The following is a 22,373-nucleotide window of genomic DNA, read 5'->3' as shown; positions in this document are numbered from 1 at the left end:
AAATATGTAGTCTTAAATCCAAAGCAATACTAAAGGGATAGTCATTATTTTTCCAGCATTAATTTAAAAAATGTTTTCCCATAAAACATGCTTACGGTTTTCCCGTAAAATATGTTTACAGGAGAAAACCTATTGCACAGAAAATGATACAATTCAAGTGCATGATCGTGCTCAGTGGCTAATGAATTACGCAATAGTGTTTGTGTCAGTGCCTTGGTTTCCTGTTGCTGAAGGCAGGCATAAGGTCTTTCCAAACCCTTGCAGGCAGCCAACTCCAAGAGGATAGTTCAAGTGCGGTCTGTGGCTCCTATTTCCAAATTCCATTAGCAAAATGTTAAAATATTATATGTAGGGACTTCGTTTTTGAAGGTAAGGGAATACAACATTATCTGTGAAAACATACTGTGGCTGTTTAATAGCAAAAAAATAGTAACATTTTTCCACAGGCTTTTAAAATTGTTACCATATGTTGCATTTCATTTGATCCATACAACTTGGGCCATAGTTAGGATTATCTCAGTTTAGTAGTAAAAGAGGAGGGTCTGGAGAGAATTTTGCCCATTCATTGGCAGAGCTGATATTCAAAGCAAGGTTCTTTGTTTCTCATTCGAGGACCCATCTCGTTGGCTCACACAGCAAGAGTGTGTTGGGCATATGGTTTTCATTTTGTTAGGCCATCAGAAGGAGACGTATCTTTAGGAAGGCTAGATTAGGTGCTCACTTTTCAGAAGAGGAAAACTTTTCTTTAGCACTTTGTTATATTTCAGAGATGTTGGTGAAGCAGGAGAGACTTCAAAGTAGGAAAATTTGGTTATCAAAATTTTTGGCTTTTGGTGAGAATATATCTGTCAGAAGTAGGGCTAGTGAGAGCTATGAAGGAAACTAGTAACCGTGAGTTAATAAGAAGGGGGTTGGATACTGGAATCTAGTTATTACTCTTAATGCAAAGTTCTGTTTGCTTAATAAAAAAATTTAGAGAAAAACGTTAGATGTATCTGTGGATTTTTAGTCAATGTATAATTATTTGCTATTTATAATGTTGCATATCTTCTATTTTGCTTTGACAATGTTCACAGGGATTATTACCAAATCTACATATATAAATATATGGTCACAAGCATGAATTGAAACAGGTCTCAGCCTGAAGATATAAAGTGACTAAACCTTTCTTTTTTCTTCTCTCTGTCCTTTCTTCTTTGCCTTTTTTTCTTGAAGAAAATATTTTATGGACTTGTTAAATGGTATTATCCAGGCAATTCATCATTTTTCCTTGGCATTTTATACATCCTAAAATTTCACTCATGGTTCTCATGGCTCAAACAGATGCCCTCCAGCCTTTACTCTGGAGTTTTGCTTTTTTCCCCTCCCTCAATTCAATTTAATTCTCAAATTAACCTCTTTCTTTTTTGGTTAAAAATAAAACAAACAAAACAAAGTAGATGCTTTGTTTATTTTGATTACATTTAAAATGATTGTCAAAGTCATCTAAACTGCAGTTATTCTAATATAGCACATGAAGAATATTAAAAGTATATGAAACATCATTATAAGGACAGTATTGGTCTTTCTGTTTTCTGAACTCCAGTGTAGTTTATCTTCCGTTCTTTAATGGTTTTTATGAGTATGTTTTGTTCCTGTTAGAGTCCAAATTCCTGGCATCTATCCAGCATGAGTCCATCCCCACAGCATCTCCCTAGTACTATTAATTTCTTGATGAATTTTTTTGATGAATGAATGATGCTATTTACTTCAGATGGCATTTTCCAAAGCACATACAAATCTGTAATTGCACTATTTTCTGTTGTAGTCATATACACAGACATTCTAAATGAACTTTGGCCCTTGGAATCAGTGAGAAAATTCATTAACTTAAGGTTGTTCATTATTATTTCCTCTGCCAGAACATATACTAGCACTCGCCAAATAAATTAGTTGTGGTAGGAGAAATTTTGCTTGATTCTATCTTTTTGGCTTTCCATTCCAAATTATCAGTGCAGCTAAACGCTTGGGTTTTGGAGCATTCTCACTGTCCTTTGCCTATTTTATAAGTTGCTGTTTATTGAAATCCCATCTGTGTTGAAGCCCTGTTCTGCCAAATTTTCTAGCATACTCAGAGTATGCCACATGCCATTATTGCCCACTGAATTGTTGAGTAACATATTCTGACTCGAGGCCAGTGGTTTTCAAACCTTGGTGAGCATCAGACACTTCTGGGAGCTTATTAAGAGTACAAATGCTGCATGCCTTCCCCTGAATATGATGAATCTGTAGCTTCAGGAGGGGTCCTGTGTATCTGTGGTTATAACACTTTCTGGTGGGCCTGGAACCACATTTTGAGAAACACTACCATTAAGTAAAAAGTTTATTTTGAATGGAATTCTGTGATGATTCCTCTAAAAGTTGCAAGACATTCTAAATGTGTTTAAAAACTGTGACATAGGTATGTTTATGAATGTTTGACATTGCAGAATCAGCAATAATTTATGTGGCCTTGCAGATGTAAGTTTATATAGTACTTTCGTTGCTGCAGCTTTATTGGCTTAAGTGTGTGTTAATCTGCCATTTAATATGTTCTTTATCAAAACCTCCATTTATCAGGAAAAAGAACAAATGGGGTGAGAACAAACAAAACTCAAATTGCAGTGTTTGTTTTCTACTGTTAATTTCTACAGACAAAATATTTATTTTTACTTAATCCCACGTTTTATGTGTTCTTTTTTTTTAAGACAATAGTCTCGCTCTGTTGCACAGGCTGGAGTGCAGTGGTGCAATCTTGGCTCACTGCAACTCCACTTCCCAGGCTCAAGTGATCCTCCCACCTCAGCCTTCTGAGTAGCTGGGACTAGAGACCCACACCACCACACCCACCTGGCTAATATTTGTATTTTTTTGTAGAGTTGGGTTTTGCTATGTTTCTCAGTCTGGTCTTGAACTCCTGAGCTCAAGTGATTCACCAGCCTTGGCCTCCCAGAGTGCTAGGATTACAGGTGTGGACCACTATGCCTGGCCTTTTGTGCCCTTTTATTGGAGAAAAAAAAAAGTCAGTATATTTAGAATATGCAATCTAATATGCCTTTAGTAATGGTCAGTATATGATGGTGCTAATATTGATCTTGAGGCCAAAGAGAATACTGGGTTTTTTAATCATCAAAAAGAGGTTAAGAATTAATTTCAGTATCAAATTTTTTTTAATGCTGATTCTCTGAAAATCAAAAATAATTGATAATACACAGAAAGTAAGTGCAAAATTTTATCAATTTCAGCCTGATGAATGAATAATATAGTCCAGTGATGTCGTTATGACAATGTACATGGATTTCTATATAACATAATGTCCTCACCCTTCTTTTTTTTAACTTTGAAAATGCTTCTTTTATTAAGATGGGCCTATCTGTTTTTGGATAATGGATACATTGAAAGGTTGAGAATTAAGAAAATTACTGTGGAAATTGGTTTATAAATGTATAGGTGATCAGAATTCCTTAATGCCTTAATCTATGTTTCTTACTTTTTTAGGGACTTTCTCCCCCGAGGGTCGGGCATTGTAACAAGACGACCTCTTGTGCTGCAGCTTGTTACTTCTAAAGCAGGTAATGAATTAAGATGTTTATCACATGGATGAGCACATCCTGTGGCACCTGTTGCCTTCATAGGTGCTGGGTTGTACCAATAGAAATGTTTTCATGATCACCCCACTGTGGGAAGCTGCCCACATTTCTCTTCAGAAGGCTGCCTTCTTCATTGCTCTTTTAAATTGTTTGATTACATTAAAGGGGATATTTTCATATATATAATTTATATTTTATTGCACTTTAGGTTCTGGGGTCCATGTGCAAAATATGCAGGATTGTTGCATAAGTACATACATGGCAGTGTGGTTTGCTGCCTCCATCCCCGTGTCACCTATTTCTGGCATTTCTCCCCCTGTTATCCCTCCCTAATCTCTATACCCCTCTGCTGTTCCTCCCCTATTCCCCAGCAACAGACCACAGTGTGTGATGCTCCCCTCCCTGTGTCCATCAGTTCTCATTGTTCAACACCCACCTATGAGTCAGAAAATGCAGTGTTTGTTTTTCTGTTCTTGTGTCAGTTTGCTGAGAATGATGGTTTCCAGGTTCATCCATGTCCCTACAAAGGACACGAACTCATTGTTTTTTATGGCTGCGTAGTATTCTGTGGTGTGTATGTCTACATTTTCCTTGTCCAGTCTATCATCAATGGGCATTTGGGTTGGTTCCAGGTATTTGCTATTGTAAACAGTGCTGCAATGAACATATGTGTACATGTGTCTTTATAATAGAACGATTTATAATGCTTTGGATATATACCCAGTAATAGGATTGCTGGGTCAAATGGAATTTCTATTTCTAGGTCCTTGAGGAATTGCCACACTGTCTTCCACAATGATTGAACTAATTTACACTCCCACCAACAGTGTAAAAGTGTTCCTATTTCTCCACATCCTCTCCAGCATCTGTTGTCTCCAGATTTTTTAATGATCGCCATTCTAACTGGCATGAGGTGGTATCTCAATGTGGTTTTGACTTACATTTCTCTAATGACCGGTGATGATGAGCATTTTTTCATGTGTTTGTTGGCCTCATATATGTCTTCTTTTAAAAAGTGTCTGTTCATGTCCTTCATCCACTTTTGAATGGGTTTGTTTGTTTTTTTCTTGTAAATCTGTTTTTTTTAGATTTTGGATATTAGCCCTTTGTCAGATGGGTATATTGCAAAAATGTTTTCCTATTATGTTGGTTGCCAGTTCACTCTAATGATTGTTTCTTTTGCTGCGCAGAAGCTCTGGAGTTTAATTAGATCCCATTTGTCTATTTTGGCTTTTGTTGCCAATGCTTTTGGTGTTTTAATAATGAAGTTCTTGCCTATGCCTATGTCCTGAATGTTTTTTTTTTTTTTTGGGATGGAGTTTCGCTCTCGTTACCCAGGCTGGAGTGCAATGGCGCGATCTCGGCTCACCGCAACCTCCGCCTCCTGAGTTCAGGCAATTCTCCTGCCTCAGCTTCCTGCGTAGCTGGGATTACAGGCACGCGCCACCATGCCCAGCTAATGCTTTTGTATTTTTAGTAGAGACGGGGTTTCACCGTGTTGACCAGGATGGTCTCGATCTCTTGACCTCGTGATCCACCCGCCTCGGCCTCCCAAAGTGCTGGGATTACAGGCTTGAGCCACCGCGCCCGGCCGTCCTGAATGGTTTTACCTAGGTTTTCTTCTAGGATTTTTATGGTATTAGGTCTTATGTTTAAGTCTTTAATTCATCTGGAGTTAATTTTAGTGTAAGGTGTCAGAAAGGAGTCCAGTTTGTACTTTCTGCACATGGCTAGCCAGTTATTCCAACACCATTTATTATACAGGGAATCCTTTCCCCATTGCTTGTTTTTGTCAGGTTTGTCAAAGATCGGTTGGTCGTAGATGTGTGGCATTGCCTCTGAGGCCTCTGTTCTGTTCCACTGCTCTATATCTCTGTTTTGGTACCAGTACCATGCTGTTTTGATTACTTTAGCCTTATTGTATAGTTTGAAGTCAGGTAGTGTGATGCCTCCAGCTTTGTTCTTTTTGCTTAGAATTGTCTTGGCTATGCAGGCTCTCATTTGGTTCCATATGAAGTTTAAGGTGTTTTTTTCCGGTTCTGTGAAGAGGGTCTTTGGTAGCTTGATGCGGATAGTGTTGAATCTATAAACTACTTTGGGCAGTATGGCCATTTTCACAATTTGGTTCTTCCTAACCATGAGCATGGAGTGTTTTCCCATCTGTGTCCTTTGTTATTTCCTTGAACAGTGGTTTGTAGTTCTCCTTGAAGAGGTCCTTTACATCCTTTATTAGTTGTATTCCTAGGTATTTTATTCTCCTTGTAGCAATCGTGAATGGCAGTTCATTCTTGATCCTATTTTCTTTATCCAGTCAACTGTTGGTGGGCTTAGATTGATTCTAGGGTTTTGTTATTGTGAGTAGTGCTGCAGTAAACATACAAGTATAGGCCTATTTTTGATATAATAATTTCTTTTCCGTTGGGTAGGGGTTGAACTAATTTACATTCACACCAATAGTTTATAAGTGTTCCCTTTTCTCTGCAGCCCTGCCAACATCTGTTGTTTTTTGACTTTTTAATAATAGCTTTATTAGTCTGTTTTTATACTGCTCTAAAGAACTGCCCAAGACTGGGTAATTTATAAAAGAAAGGTTTAATCGACTCACAGTTCAGCATGCCTGGGAAGGCCTCAGGAAAGTCACAGTCACGGTGGAAGGCAAAGGGGAAACAATGTACCTTCTTCATAACGTGGCAGGAAGGAGAAGAGCCAAACGAAGGGGGAGGAGCCCCTTATAAAACTCTCAGCTCTCATGAGAACTCACTATCGTGAGAACAGCATGGGGGAAGTTGCCCCCCATGATTCAGTTACCTCTACCTGCTCTCCCTCGATACGTGGGGATTGTGAAGATTATGGGGAGTTAATCCAGATGAGATTTGGATGGGGACACAAAACCTAACCATATCAATAGCCATTCTGACTGGTATAAGATAATCTCTCATTGTAGTTTTAATATGTATTTCTCTGATGATTAATGATGTTAAGCATTTTTTTCTTGACTGCTTTTATGTCTTCTTTGAGAAGTGCCTGTTCCTGTCCTTTGCTTACTTTTTAATGGGATTGTTGTTTTTTTCTTGTTGATTTATTTAAAGTCCATGTAGATTGTGGATATTAGTCCTTTATTGAATGCATAGTTTGTAAAAATTTACACCCATCCTGTAGATTGTCTGTTTACTCTGTTGATAATTTCTTTTCAGTGTATAATGTCTTTAGTTTATTTAAGTCCCATTTGTCTATTTTTGTTTTTGTTGCATTTGCTTTTGGGGTCTTAGTGAGAAATTCTTTTCGAAGGCTGATGCCTGGAGAAGCTTCTCCTAGGTTTTCTTCTAGAATTTTTATAGTTTGAGGTCTTACATTTAAGTCTTTAATTCATCATGAGTTAATTTTTGTATATGGTAGAGATAAGGGTCCAGTTATATTCTTCTGCATATGGTTAGGCAGTTTCCCCAGCACCATTTATTGAATAGGATATTATTTCCTCATTGTTTTTGTTGACTTTGTGGAAGATGATTGGTTGAAAGTATGTGGCTTTACTTTTGAGTTATCTGTTCTCTTACATTAATCTGTCTATTTTTATACAAGTACCATGATGTTTTGGTTACTATAGACTTGTATGGTTCAGTATAGTGTAGCTTGAAGTTGGGTAATGTGATGCCTCTGGTTTTGTTCTTTTTGGTTAGGATTGCTTTGGCTGTTTGGGCTCTCTTTTGGTTCCCTATGAGTTTTAGCACTTTTTTTTTCTAATTCTGTGAAAGATGATGTTGGTAATTTGATAGGAATTGCATAGAATCTGTAGATTCCTTTGGGAAGTATAGTCATTTTAACCATATTGATTATTTCGATTATAAGCATGGAATGTTTTTCCATTTGTTTGTGCTTTGATCCATTTTGAGTTAATTATTTTATGCAGTAAGTGTCCAACTTCATTTTCTTCCTGTGGATATCCAGTAGTCCCAGCACAATTTGTTGAAAAGACTATTCTTTTTTCACTGTAGGATCTTGGCACCTTTGTTGAAAATCTGTTAACCACAGATATATAGGTTTATTTTTGAACTCAGTTCTATTCGACTGATGTCCTTGTGCCAATAACATACTCTCTTAATTACCCTTGCTTTGTAGTAAGTTTCAAAATTAGAATTTTGAGTCCTGCTACTTCATTCTTTTTCAGGATTGTTTTGTCTATCCTGGGTCCCTTGAAATTCAATAGGAATTTTAGAATCAGCTTGTTTTATCCCAGGAATGTAGCATTGGTTTAACATCTGAAAATCATATCAGTGGAAAGAAAAAGATCACAGGATTACCTCAATAGATTCAGAAAAAGTATTTGACAAAATCCAACATGCACTCATGATAAAATTCTTAGTAAATAAAGGGGAACTTCCTCAACTTGATTAAGGACATATATGAAAAACACGTAGCTAATATCATACTTAATGGTGAAAGACTGGATACTTTCTGTCTAAAATCAGTAGTAATACAAGGATGTCTACTCTTGTCACTCCCATTCAACATTGTACTGTAGGTTCTAACCAGGACAGCTGGAGAAAGAAGGAAATAAAAGGCATCTACCTTGGAAAAGAAGACGTAAAATTATCTCTATTTGAAGATGATGTGATCACATGTGTAGAAAAACTTAGAGTCCACTAAAAACTGTTAGAACTATTAAACAATGTTAGCAAGATTTGAGGATACAATATCAAGACACAAAAATCAGTTGTATTTTTTTAAGTTTTAGGTTTGGGGGTGCATGTGGTTTGTTGCTTGGATAAACTTATGTCACAGGTGTTTGTTTTACAGATTATTTCATCACCCAGGTTTTAAGCCCAGTACTCAATGGTTATCGTTTCTGTTCCTCTCCTTCTTCCTGCTCTCCACCCTCAAGAAGACCCCAGTGTCTATTGTTTCCTTCTTTGTGTTCAAAAGTTATCATCTTTTAGCTCCCACTTACAAGTGAGAAAATGCAGCATTTGGTTTTCTGTTCCTGAGTTAGTCTGCTAAGGACAATATAGCCTCCAGCTCCCTCTGTTTTCCCACAAGACATTATCTTGTTCTTTTTAAAGGCTGTATAATATTCCATGGTGTATATGTACCACATTTTCTTTATCTAATCTGTCATTGATGGGCATTTAGGTAGATTTCATGTCTTTGCTATTATGAATAGTGCTGCAATGAGCATCCACACATGTATATCTTTATGGTAGAATGATTTATATTCCTCTGGTTATATATCCAGTAGCACAAGTGGTGAGTTGAATAGCAGTTCTTCTTTTAGCTTTTTGAGGAATCACTATATTGCTTTCCACAATGGTTGAACTAAGTTACACTCCTATCAACAGTGTATAAGTGTTCCCTTTTCTCCACATCTTTGCCAGCATCTGTTATTTTTTTTTTACTTTTGAATAATAGCCATTCTGACTGGTATGAGGTGGTATTTCATTGATTTGCATTTTTCTAATGATGTTGAGATTTCTTTCATATGCCTGTTGGGCACATGTATGTCTTCCTTTGAGAAGTGTCTGTTTATGTTCTTTGCCTACTTTTTAATGTTTTTTTTTTTTTTTCTGGTAAATTTAAGTTCCTTATAGATGCTAGATATTAGACCTTTTTCAGATTCATAATTTGCAAATATTTTCTCCCATTCTGTAGGTTGTCTGTTTATCCTGTTGATTGTTTCTTTTGAAGAATCTCTTAAGTTTAATTAAGAGCTTAATTTTAATCACATTTGTCAATTTTTGCTTTTGTTGTGATTGCTTTTGGTGCTTTGTTATGAAGTTTTTGCCCATTCGTATGTCCAGGGTAGTATTGCCTAGATTGTCTTCCAGAGTTATTATAGTTTTTGGTTTTTACATTTAAGCCTTTAATCCATCATGAGTTGATTTTTGTATATGGTGTAAGGAAGGGATCCAGCTTCAATCTTCTGTGTATGGGTAGCCATTAACCTAGCACCATTTATTGAAAAAGTAGTCTTTTCCCCATTGCTTGTTTTTGTCAGCTTGATCAAAGATCAGATTGTCATAGATGTCTGGCCTTATTTCCGGGCTCTCTATTCTGTTCCATTGGTCTATCTGCCTGTTTTTGTACCAGTACCATGCTGTTTTGGTTACTATAGACCTGTAGCATAGCTTGAAGTTGGATAACATGATGCCTCCAGCTTTGTGTTTTGCTTAGGATGGCCTTGGCTGTTTGGGCTCTTTTTTGGTTCCATTTGAATTTTAAAATGTTTTTTTTTTTCTAGTTCTGTGAAGAATATCATTGGTATCTTGATAGGAATATCATTGAATTTGTAAGTTTCTTTGGGCAGTATGGCCATTTTAATGATATTGATTCCTCCTATCCATGAGCATGAAATATTTTTCCATTTGTTTGTGTCATCTCTGATTTCTTTGAGCAATGTTTTATAATTCTCATTTTATAATTCTCTAATCAGAGAGATCTTTTGCCTCTCTGATTAGCTGTATTCCTAGGTATTTTTTTAATTTTTGTGGCAGTTGTGAACGGGATTGTGTTCCTGATTTGGCTCTTGGCTTGGTGTTGTAGGTGTATAGAAATGCTACTGATTTTTATACAATGATTTTGTATCCTGAAACGTTGCTGAAGTTGTTTATCAGCTGAAGGATCTTTTAGGCTGAGACCATGGGGTTTTCTAGATATAAAATTGTGTCTATATGTTTGACATGATTTATGCAAACAGGAATAGTTTGACTTCCTTTATTCCTATTTGGATGCCCTTTCTTTCTCTTTCCTGATGACTCTCACTAGGACTTCCAATACTACATTGAACAGGAGTGGTGAGACAGAGCATCATTGTCTTGTGCAGTTTTGAAGAGGACTGCTTCCAGGTTTTGCTCATTTAGTATAATGTTTGTCCCAGATGGCTCTTATTGTTTTGAGCTATGTTCCTTCAATACCTAGTTTATTGAGAGTGTTTTAACATGAAAGGGTGTTGAATTTTATTTTCTACATCTGTTGAGATAATCATGTGTTTTTTGTCTTTAGTTCTGTTTATGTGATGAATCATATTTATTGATCTGTATATGTTAAACAAATCTTGCATCCCAGGAAGGAAGCCTACTCAATCATGGTGGATTAGCTTTTTAAGGTGCTGCTGGATTCAGTTTGCAAGTATTTCATTGAGGATTTTTGTAATGATGTTCTTCAAGGATACTGGCCTGAAGTTTTCTTTCTTTTCTTTTCTTTTTTTTTTATTGTGTCTCTGCCATGTTTTGGTATCAGGATGATGCTGCTCTCATAGGATGTGTTGGGGAGGAGTCCCTCCTCCTCAATTCTTTGCAATCATTTCTGGAGAAATGGTACCAGGTCTTCTTTGTACATTTGGTAGAATTTAATCTGTGAATCCATCAGGTGATGGACATTTTTTGGTTGGTAGGCTATGTATTATTGAATCGATTTTAGAAGTCATTATTGGTCTGTTCAGGGAATCAGTTTCTTCCTGGTTCAGGCTTGGAAAGGTGTATGTGTCCAGGAATTTACCCATCTTTCCTAGGTTTTCTAGTTTGTGTGCATAGAGGTGTTCATAGTAGTTTCTGCTGGTTATTTTTATTTTTGTGGGGTCAGTGATAAGATCCCCTTCACTATTTCTAATTGTGTTTATTTGGATCTCTTTTCTTCTCTATTAGTCTAGCTAGTGGCCTATCTTATTAAGTTTTGAAGAAAACAGCCCTAGATTTGTTGATCTTTTGAATGGCCTTTCATGTCTTCATTTCCTTTAGTTCAGCTCTGATTTTGGTTATTTCTTATCTTTTGCTAGCTTCAGGGTTGATTTGTTCTTGCTTTTCTAATTCTTTTGGATTGTGATGTTAGGTTGTTAATTAGAGATCTTCCTAGCTTTTTGGTATGAGCATTTAGTGAGATGAATTTCCCTCTTAACACTGCCTTAGCTGTGTCCCAGAGATTCTGGTATGTTGTATCTTTGTTCTCATTAGTTTCAACAAACTTCTTGATCTCTGTCTTACTTTGATTGTTTAATCAAAAGTAATTTAAGAGCATGTTATTTAATTTCCATGTAATTGCTTGGTTTTGAGTGATTTTCTTAGTCTTGACTTCTATTTTTATTACCCTATGGCCTGAAAGTGGGTTTGGCATAATTTTGGTTCTTTTGCATTTGCTGAGGATTGTTTTATGTCTAAATATGTGGTTGATTTTAGAGTAGGTGCCATGTGGCAATAAGAAGAATGTATATTTTGTTGTTTTTGGGTGGAGAGTTCTACAGAGGTCTATCGATCCATTTGGTCCAGTGTTGACTTCAGGTCTTGAATATCTTTGTTAATTTTCTGCCTCAGTGATCTGTCTAATACTGTCAGTGGAGTGTTGTAGTCTCCCATTGTTATTGTGTGGGAGTCTATGCCTCTATATAGGTCTTGAAGAACTTCCTTTATGAATCTTGGTGCTCCTATGTTGGGTGCATGTGTATTTAGGACAGCTGAATCTTCTTGTTGAATTGAACCCTTTACCATTATATAACACACTTGTTTGTCTTTTTATTATCTTTTTTGGTTTGAAGTCTGTTTTGTCTGAAATTAGGATTGCAATCCCTGCTTTCATCTGTTCAATTTGCTTGGTAGATTTTGCTCCATCCCTTTATTTTGAGTTTATGGGTATCATTACATGTGAGATGGGTTTCTTGAAGACAACATACCATTGGGTCTTGCTTTTTTATCCAACTTTTTACTCTGTGCTTTTTAAGTGAAGCATTTGGACTATCTACGTTCAAAGTTAGTATTGATATGTATGATATGAACCTGCCATTGTGCTGTTAGCTGGTTATTATATTGGCTTATTTGTGTGGTTGCTTTATAGTGGCACTAGTTTGTATTTAATTATGCTTTTGTATTAGCTGGTAGCTGTCTTTCCTTTCTACATTTAGTGCTCCTTTCAAGATATCTTGTAAAGCAGGTCTGGTGGTGATGAACTTTCTCAACATTTCCTTATCTGAAAAGGATCTTATTTCTCGTTCACTTAGGAAGCTTAGTTTGGCTAAATATGAAATTCTTGGTTGAAGATCTTTTTCTTCAAGAATGTTTAATATAGGCCTCTAATCTCTGCTGGCTTGAAGAGTTTCAGCTTAGAGGTCTACCGTTAGCCTGATGAAGTTCCATTTGGAGGTGACCTGCCCTTTCTTTCTAGCTGCCTTTAACATTCTTTCTTTCAACTTTTGAAAATATGATGATTATGTGTCTTGGGGATGATATTCTTGTATAGAATCTTGCAGGAGTTCTCTATATTTTCTGAATTTAACTGTTGGCCTCTCTAGCATGGTTGGGGAAATTTTCATGGATGATATCCTGAAATATGTTTTCCAAGTTGTTTGCTTTCTCCCCTCCCTTTCAGGGATACCAATGACCCTTTCATAGATTTGACCTTTTTACATAATCTCATACTTCTCAGAGCTTTTGTTCATTCTTTTCTATGCTTTTTTCTTTATTTTTGTCTGGCTGTCTTATTTCAGAAAGCCAGCCTTCAAGTTTGTGATTCTTTTCTCAGCTTATCCTGCTGTTAATACTTGTAATTGCATTGTGAAATTCTTGTATTATGTTATTCAGCTCTGTCAGATTTGTTAGGTTCTTTTTTATACTGGCTCCTTCAGCTCCTGTATTGCTTTATTGTAATTTTAGTTTTCTTGGATTGGGTTTTGCCATCCTCCTGTATCTCAATGATCTTTATTCCTGTCCATATGCTGAATTCTGTTTCTGTCATTTCAGCCAGCTTAGCCTGCTTAAGAACTCTTGTTGGAGAACTGGTGGGATTATTTGGAGGACATATAATACTCTGACCATTTGAGTTACTGGAGTTCTTGCTTTGGTTTTTTCTCATTTCTGCATGTGGGCATTCCTTTAACTGCAGTGTAGATTGAGTACAGTTGATAGACTTATTTTCTGGATGTTTTCACCAAGCCAAAGCTTTGTGGAGAGTCTTTATTTGAAGTGGATTTCTTATCTGTGGTTTCAGAGTAGGGTATGTTAGTGAGGTGTTTTTGATGTTGAAGCTTTGGGGTGTGATCCAGTAGGTGGCACTTACACTTATTAATCAGTTGGTAGACTCTTACTCAGTTGTGTGGCTCCTCTGTTATTTCCTCACAGTTGTAGCTGTGTTTCTTCTCAACACTCTGAAAGTGCGGGTTCCTTTCCCTCTTGATTGCTAGCTACAGATTGTGGCTTGGCACTCCTGAGCTGCCCACTGCCACTCTAATGTGGTCTCAGTATTTGTGTTCCCTCCTCCACTTGGGGGCAGTGGAGGAAGGGACCTTAGTAGTGATTGCGGTCAAGGGCCTTTTGCTTGGCTCCTGGGGGCTCCACCCCGGAGAGATGCAGATCAGCAATCACTTAGTGCAATCAGCTCCGAATAGACGGTGTGTGCTATGGGCCCAAGCCAGGGGTTCCCTGTGTGGTGATGAACAGTGGAGGGTGTGTGAAACAGCTTTGGGGATCCCCTTAAAAAAGTAGTCTGGCCACATTTTTGTAGAGCAGCCATGCTGTGCTGGTGGATGACCTTTGCTCTCGGTTGGCATGGACCCTCCAAAGCCTGGAGTCTGGAATGGCTGAGTCACCCAAATAGCAAACATGGCAGCCCACCCCTCCCTCTGTCCCAGTGAGGTTTCAAATCTTTATGGGCTGGAGAACACAGGTGTGGTGACTCCAGGCTCCAGTTGGAAGGTTCCACCTGGTGAGGAGGAACAGGATCGGGCACTCAGTTAGAAAAGCAATCTGGCTGTGTTTTTCTAGAATAGCTTTGCTGTGCTGGGGGAATCCCTTCTGCTCCTGGTCAGTTTGAACTCTCCAAAGTGTGAAGGCTGGAATTGCTAAGTCACCCAAACAGCAAAGATGGTGACCTGCCCCTCCCCAAGGAGTTCCATCCAGGGAGGTGCAATGCTTTTGCCAGTGGCTGGCTGGAATTCCAAGCCAGTGGGACTTATCCTGTGAGGTGCTATGGATGTGGGGCCTGCAGATGGTCACTTCTCAGCTCCCTGGATTCAGCCTCTTTCCTAGGGATATGTATGGGGGTCTAACATTCTGCTTTGCCATAGTTGCAGCTGCTTTTGCTGGGAAGCCCGGAAAGCCTGAATATCTAAGGCTCCTGGTCTCTGCACATGCCTGAGTGGCTGCTCTGCTGAGACTCCACATAGCTCCGTGTGTCAAACTGAATGCCATCATGGAGTGGGTTCATGAGGGAATCTCCTGAACTGAGGATTGTAAAGAGCTGTGAGAGAAGCATGGATCCTTCCTGGGATCCCTCATTTACTCACCTCTTCCCTGGGTGGGGGAGGTTCCCCTGGCTCTGTGTTGTTCTCTGGGTGGGCTGTTTTCCTGTCTTGCTTTTTTCCATTCTCCATGGGTCTTCTTGTTCCCTTGATTAGTCCTAATGCAAGTACCTGGATGTTTCAGTTGAAGGTGCTCTATTTACTTGCCCATGAGAACCACACTACTCGCTGCTTCTAGTCAGCCATCTTGGCAACCTCTCATCAATTGTATTTCTATACATTTGTGATGAACGGTCCAAAAACAAAGTTAAGAAAATAATTGCATGTATAATAGCATCATAAAGAGTATACCAGGCTGGGCACAATGGCTCACACCTATAAGACCAGCACTTTGGGAGGCTGAGATGGGTGAATCATGACGTCATGAGTTCAAGACCAGCCTGTCCAACATAGTGAAACTCTGTCTCTATTAAAAATAAAAAAATTAGCTGGGTGTGGCATGTGCCTATAGTCCCAGCTACTTGGGAGACTGAGATGAGAGAATTGGTTGAACCCAGGAGGCGGAGGTTGCAGTGACCCGAGCCCACACCATTGTACTCCAGCCTGGGTGACATGACAGAGTGAGACTCTGTCTCAAAAAAAAAAAAAAAAAAAGGAGTATACCACTTAGGGGGAGGTGTGGTGACTCAGGCCTATTGTCCTGGCACATAAGAAGGCAAGGCCAGGCATTTGAGACCAGCCTGTGCAACATAGGAAGCCCTTACAAAAAGAGTTGACCACTTAGGAATAAATTTAACAAAACAAATGAAAAGCTTATACTGTGAAAACTATAAATTATTGTTGAAAGAAATTAGAGAAGATCTAAATATTTGGAAAAACATTCCATGCTCAATGATTGGAAGATGTAACAATGTTAAGATGACAATACCTTAAAAACTGATCTACAAATTCAGTGCAATCCCTGTCAGAATCCCAGCTGACATCTGGAGAAATAATATTTTTAACTGTTTTTATAATGTTATGAAATCTGTATAAAGTTTAATTCAAAGGATAGACTCAAGTCCTGCCATTTGAAAAAAGTAAATCATTTGCAAATCTACAATGCAGCAGTCATTGTTTGTGGCCCTGAGAACATAAAAGTGATTAAAACAAAGTTTCTATACTTCTGGTTGTTTATATTCTGGATTTATTATTTCTAATATATAGAAGTTTTGCTCATTATGGTTGTGAAATCTGTACATTTAGATTTTTAAAAAGTAAATATTTAGCACAATGCTCTTCACTTTCATACTTAAAAAATTTTAAACAGTTCTTTATCTGAAATTTGTTTTCATGTATGCTGAAACAATTTTTTTTCTCAGTTTCCCCTTATCTTATATTACAGTGTGGTAACTACTACCATCTATTTCTGAATATCTTTCTGTTTTATTGTAACAATACCACAGTGTTTTACTTTTGTGGGTTTATAATTTGCTTTGATATCTCATCTGGCAGGGCTGTAGTCCTCTCCTATTATTATTATTATTTTTTAATTTAAGGGTTCTATTCTATTTGTGTGGAAAAGGCTAGAAAAAGTTTGTAAAGATGAAATTAATGCCACTAGAATTATTTTAAACCTATAGATTTACTAGGGAATAACTGATACCTTAAAAATATTTATTATTGTTTTCAATCCAATGAGCATACTGTATCCTTCCCCTTCCCTCCCATCCCCTCCCTCCCTCCCTCCCTTCCTTCCTTCCTTCCTTCTTTCCTTCCTTCCCTCTTTCTTTCTTTTCTTTTTTCTTTTCTTTTTTCTTTTCTTTCTCTCTTTCTCTCTTTCTCTCTTTCTCTCTTTCTCTCTTTCTCTCTTTCTCTCTTTCTCTTTCTTTCTTTCTTTCTTTCTTTCTTTCTTTCTTTCTTTCTTTCTTTCTTTCTTTCTTTCTTTCTTTCTTTCTTTTTCTTTTCTTTCTTTCTCTTCTTTCTTTCTCTTCTTTCTTTCCTTTCTCTTCTCTTGCTTTTTTTTTGAGATAGAGTCTCACTCTGTTACCCAGGCTGGAGTGCAGTGGCATGATCATTGCTTACTGTAACCTCCAACTCATCAGCTGAAGCAATCCTTCTGCCTCAGCCTCCCAAACAGCTAGGACTACAGGCATTCACCACCAGGCAAGGCTAATTTTTATATTTTTTTTTTGTAGAGGTGGGGTCTTGCCATGTTGCTCAGGCTGGTCTTGAACTCCTGGGCTTAAGTGATCTTCTGAAAGCAATTTACCTGCCTTGGCTCCTCAAAGTACTGGGATTACAGGCATGAGCTACTGCACTGCCACCCCGTACCAACCTTTCTCTGTATATTTCTTAGTAAAAAATATTTTTCCTCTCCTCACTTCAGGCATTCTGTTAATATTTTTGATAGTTTTATATAGTGTTCATGCTTTTCTAGATAGGGTATTCATCTTTATTTTTTGTTGTTCTTGTAGTTTAAATAAGTTACTTTAAAATTATATTTCTAAACTCCTTATTGCTGATCTATGCAAAAGCCGTTGCATTTAAAGCTTTTTAAATTAACTATCTTATTCTACATTTGGTAGATTAAAGTGTTTTAAATTTATTCTCTTGGGTATTTTAGTTATACAGCCATTTCATTTGCACTTTGTAATTTATTCAGTAAATACTCATCATGCAAATACTGGAATGGCTGAGAAAAGAGACGTTGTCTAGAATATAAGTTTCTTTGCAGTGGGGACCTTTTGGTGAGTATAGACATGGGAAAATATTCTTACATATTGAGCTCCTTCAAGAAGGCCTAACATGCTTCTTTCCCATACCCTTTTGCCTTGTGTCTTCTAAGTCCTTGACTATTTTTTGTTTTCTTCCTGTTAATCAGTGAGGATTATACCATACATAGCACCTCTGTTTTGAGGCAAAGTAGACTAGAAATTGTTTCTTCAGGGAAGACTTTCTGTCAACAGTTTTTCAGGATGGAGCTTTTGCAGTATAGCACTCCATTCTGGCTGGTGTCAGATGAAAACTGGGCTACTTTATTTTCCTCCTAAGTGAACTTGTTCGTAGAGAAATCTCATGTGACCGTAGCCTTGGGTTGATGGTGGGCTAACAAAATGGAAAGAAGCAGTCTGGAGTGTGTGTTCACTGCTCATGCAGTTTGTTTGTGCCTTCAGATCTTAATTGGGACATAATGTAAGTATGACTTCCTTTTGATTCATTCATTTTCCAACTAATATTTATTGAATAATTACTAAGTGCCAGGCAAATATTACTGTCATCATGGGGCTTATATTCTAGGTGGGGAGAAACCAACAATGAACAAAAGAAATACACAGAATGTTAGGTGATAAAGAATGTGAGCATTCAAGCCATGCTGATATTTATGTAGGTGGGGGTAAGTTAGAAGGTTGTAAATGGGAGCTGCTTGTGTGTTGAAGTTTAGCAAGGAGGCCAGCAGAGCTGGAGGTGGATGAGTGAGGAGGGGTGGTAGAAAATGGGGTAAAGAGAGCTGCTGTTGCTGAAACGGTAAGAAAGCTGATTGGGGAGGGTCTTGTGAGCCAGGGATGATGAAAGGGAAGATGATAGGAGGATTAGAACCTTAAAATGGGAGCCACTGACCTAAAGTGAAAGAAAGGATAGTGTAATTGAGATATTGGAGAGCAGGTTAGGATAATTTCCTTATACACAAGGAGGATGGGAGGACACCTCCTCTATTGCAACCAAATGGAAAAAGAAAAATGTGGGTGGCTGTGGATATGTCTGTACTTTTAGCGATAGAGAGTTAAGGGATTCTTCATTTGCTGACTTTATTCTCTCCAGGAACTAGAAGATAAGATATTTGCTGATAGTGATCATTTGCTCTTCTCATTTCCATTAGTTCTGTCTCACATTCCTCTTCAAAGTTTTGTTACATTGGCTAGGACTTCCAGAACCATGCCTTTCTCCTAGTTGTGATGAAAATTCCTTTTGTGTTAAACTATGCATATATTATTTACCATTCATTTCCCTGGTGAGGAATTGTTTTATTTTTGATTTTAAAAATATTTTAAAGCATAACAAATAGGTGTGTGATTTTCTTGAGTGCCATTTGGCATTTATTGAGATGATCAACTTAAAAAACTCTTTGACATATTTACCCTTACATTTATAGATTTCTTATTTAGACATCCTTGCATTCCTAAGATATACTTGATTATAGCAATTTATCCCTTTATTGTACTGTTGAAGGAATTCCACTAGTTTATTTAGGCTATTTACATTTCATTGTCTTTATATACATTTATTTATTATTGTCAAGTTATTGAATCAAAGCAATACTAGTCAGTATAAAATAAGTTAGTAACTCTCCCTCTGCTTCTCTTTTACTTTCTTCTATTAGCTTTTGCAACTCTTAAAAGCCCAGTGATGCATTTTAGTCTCTGTTTCCAATTAAGGCGGGTTGCTAGTCTTGCTTTTTACAAATGGTTATGTCTTTTACTCAGGGCTTCAGAGCTAGCAGCTGTGGTAAGAGCTTAGGCAAGGTTACACCTGGGGATGTGGTAGCACCTGGGTTCAGAGGTGTGGGATGTCAGTACACACAGGGACTATCCAAAACCATGTGGATACTGAATGTCCAATGCAGTAACTTTGTCATAACCCTAGGAAGTCTTATAAAGAGATTGGCAGGCCTAGGACAGATTCTATATAGTAAACTATGATGAGTAGTTACCATTTTTTGAGGATAATCAGCATTATCAGCACTGTACATTTTGATGCTATTTTCATTTAATCCTTAAAAAATCTTCTGAGATAGATACTATGATTTCCATTTAGAATAACAGACCCATTTTAGAAAAAGAGACCTAAGCAATTTATCCAAAGCCACACTGTTTGTAGGAGTGGGGATTTTTACTCGTATCTATATGATATGGCTAATACTGCATTTTAAAAAGAGAAAACTCCTACTGCTTGCTTTTATATTTGCAGAATATATTGTATATTTTTATAGTATATTTATGTAAAGAAAAGTAATGTCTAACTATTAAATATTATTTGGTTAATTTGGAATTACTATCTAATTTCCAACACAATGTCTATTTAGTAATATTTAACTGCTTGTCTCCACCTGCTGCTGTATTAGTTGCTAAACCAATCCAAAAAATTAGAGGCCCTAAGCCTTACTAAGTATTATTTGTTATAGAACATTTAGTACTTAGCACAGAAAAGCATTCCAAGAAATCACGTAGTATTGTGAGAAATGTGAGGAAAATCACGACTTCTCTTTTATTAACAAAGGTAAAAATTTTAAGTGCTGGGTCAAGGTAATTTGGTTTCAGAGAAGAGAATTTCTGAAAGGTATGACTCAGGAAGAAAACAGGTGGAAAAAACATTGATGAGGTGTTGGGTGATGACTGCAGTCTCATGAGCAAGGGAGCAGGAGAGGGTCTTTGTTAGATGATGGGACAGTTTCAGTACATTGTGGCTTCCTCCAGTGTCATGTTGAAACTGGTTTATGCCAGCTTCTAAGATCTGATTGTACACCTCTCTTCTCATGTCTGTATTCAGTGACATCATCATGGTAGCTAGAAATTAATCATAGAGTATTTACACTACAGAAGCTGGCAAATGGTACAAATCAAAGCTTTTTTATTTTTGCCCCTAGAGAGCCAGTTGTTAAGCATTTACCAGTACACCACTAATTCCTTCTTTCTCAATACTTGATCTTACTGTTTACTGGTTAAGCCATGTGTCAAACTGAGAAAGCAAATGTACCTGAGTATAATTTGATGAACTACTGAGCACATTTAACATATTACGGTGTTGCTAATTTAAGTAAACGATCCATTTGGAATTTGATATGCTCCCTGAAGAGGGTGTTTTTTTTAAAGACACGAGAATACAAGTGACTCTATGCATTAAAAGTTAAGAGAATACAAGTGACTCTTTGCATTGAAAGTTACTGTAGGCTGGGTGTGATGGCTCACGTCTGTAATCCCAGCCCTTTGGGAGGCCGAGGTGGGCTGATCACTTGAGGCCGGAAGTTCAAGACCAGCTTGGCCATATGGTCTCCACTAAAAACACAAAACAATTAGCTGGGCATAGTGGCACACACCTGTAATCCCGGCCACTTGGGAGGCTGAAGTGGCAGGATCCCTTGAACTCTGGAGGTGGAGGTTGCTGTGAGCCGAGATCACACCACTGCACTCCAGCCTGGGTGACAGAGCAAGAGTCTGTCTCAAAAAAGATGAAAGAAAAGAAAGATACTATTGAGGGCTTATAATGGTAAAGTCTGTGGGTCAAGGCTAAGGACAAATGGTTTTGTCTCCTGGAGAATTTTTCTTTAAAATATTTCTCTAAATGCTACTATATTGCTTACTCTGATTCCTTTCAGTGACATTAATGTAAGAAAGGAAGATGTTAAAAATAGGAAATCACAAAGTGAGTAAGTTAAGGGTAACTTTAAATTACGGAAGTATTCTTTCTTTTGTAGAAAGTTTTCTTGCTATTTCTTCCTTTCATGGATGTCAAATGTATTATTCATTTAATTTGCCACCTTTATATTGCATCTATTGCATAATATAAAGGGTGTCCATGTTTTAAAATTTTTATATGACTTGTAATTTTGTAGAGAATTATCACTATTCAGTATTTGGGATCGTTAGTTGGAGTTGCTATAAATAATTATTTTAATAAAGAAAGGTACCCAGTAAGAGAAATCAGAAAACTTGTTTAGAGGCATCAGATAAACAGCAAGGTGATATAGAGACACAGAGTTCAGGCAGCGGGTTCTGAGACGCTGCAGGAAGGCTTGTGAAGGTGGAGAGTCACCATGTTCTGGAAGAGGGATTCCACACTGGGAGTCATGTTTAGAGTGGCCTTAAAGCCCTGTGAGTCTAGACAGACCAAGCAAAAGGGAGGAGAAGGCTTCCTACGACAATACTCAGGAGTCATTAATATGAGTACAATGTCAACTTTTCACAGATGAAATATTTTAAACATGTTTATAGATTAGTTAGACTTTAGGTCTTGATTTCTGTACAATGTCCAGGAGTTGTTCTCCAGTTTCATAGATTAGACTGATACATAGCAAAAACATTCAAATCTTGTTCTGAATAACAACATTAAAAACATTTTAAAACTACATATCTTCTTTTGTTTTACATTTAATTTCTGAATTTAATTAAAAATGATATTTTAGAATAAGATAATCTGCTTTTTCAAAGGATTTTTTTTTCTATTATAACAAATTAACATCATGGTAAAAATAAATGTGCTCCTGAATGCATTCCTTGTTAAACTACAGCTTTGACCTTTTTCTGCTTCACCACTGGTTCCCTATTGCTGCTAAAGTGCAGGTTACAGATTCATAGTTTAAATCTATTTAATATAGTTATTCTTAAATTTTAATGTGCATAAGATATACTGGGGGACATCTTAAAGATGCAAAGTCTTGGACATCACTCCTCAGAGGTTTGATTCATGAGGTCTTGGGTAGGGCCTAGGGACGTTCTGTTCTGTTTTTTTCCTTCCTTCCTTCCTTCCTTCCTTCCTTCCTTCCTTCCTTCCTTCCTTCCTTCCTTCCTTCCTTCCTG

At 37.4% G+C, this 22,373-nt stretch overlaps 1 protein-coding gene across 8 annotated transcripts in view; it reads left to right on the top strand.

The window, feature by feature from the left end:
• Positions 1-22,373, top strand: part of DNM3 (dynamin 3) — a 549,446-nt gene that overhangs the window by 80,988 nt on the left and 446,085 nt on the right. For all 8 annotated transcript variants that reach the window (XM_032291679.1, XM_032291682.1, XM_032291676.1 and 5 more), the window contains exon 2: positions 3,517-3,590. In XM_032291679.1, the coding sequence (XP_032147570.1) occupies positions 3,517-3,590 (74 nt within the window). The remainder of the gene's footprint in view (positions 1-3,516; positions 3,591-22,373) is intronic.

Source organism: Sapajus apella, unplaced genomic scaffold, assembly GCF_009761245.1.
Source record: "Sapajus apella isolate SASKATOON/1434 unplaced genomic scaffold, GSC_monkey_1.0 scaffold25, whole genome shotgun sequence".
Taxonomy (NCBI): Eukaryota; Metazoa; Chordata; class Mammalia; order Primates; family Cebidae; genus Sapajus; species Sapajus apella.
The sequence above is the reverse complement of the archived record's forward strand: the minus strand, read 5'-3'. Positions and strand labels throughout refer to the sequence as shown.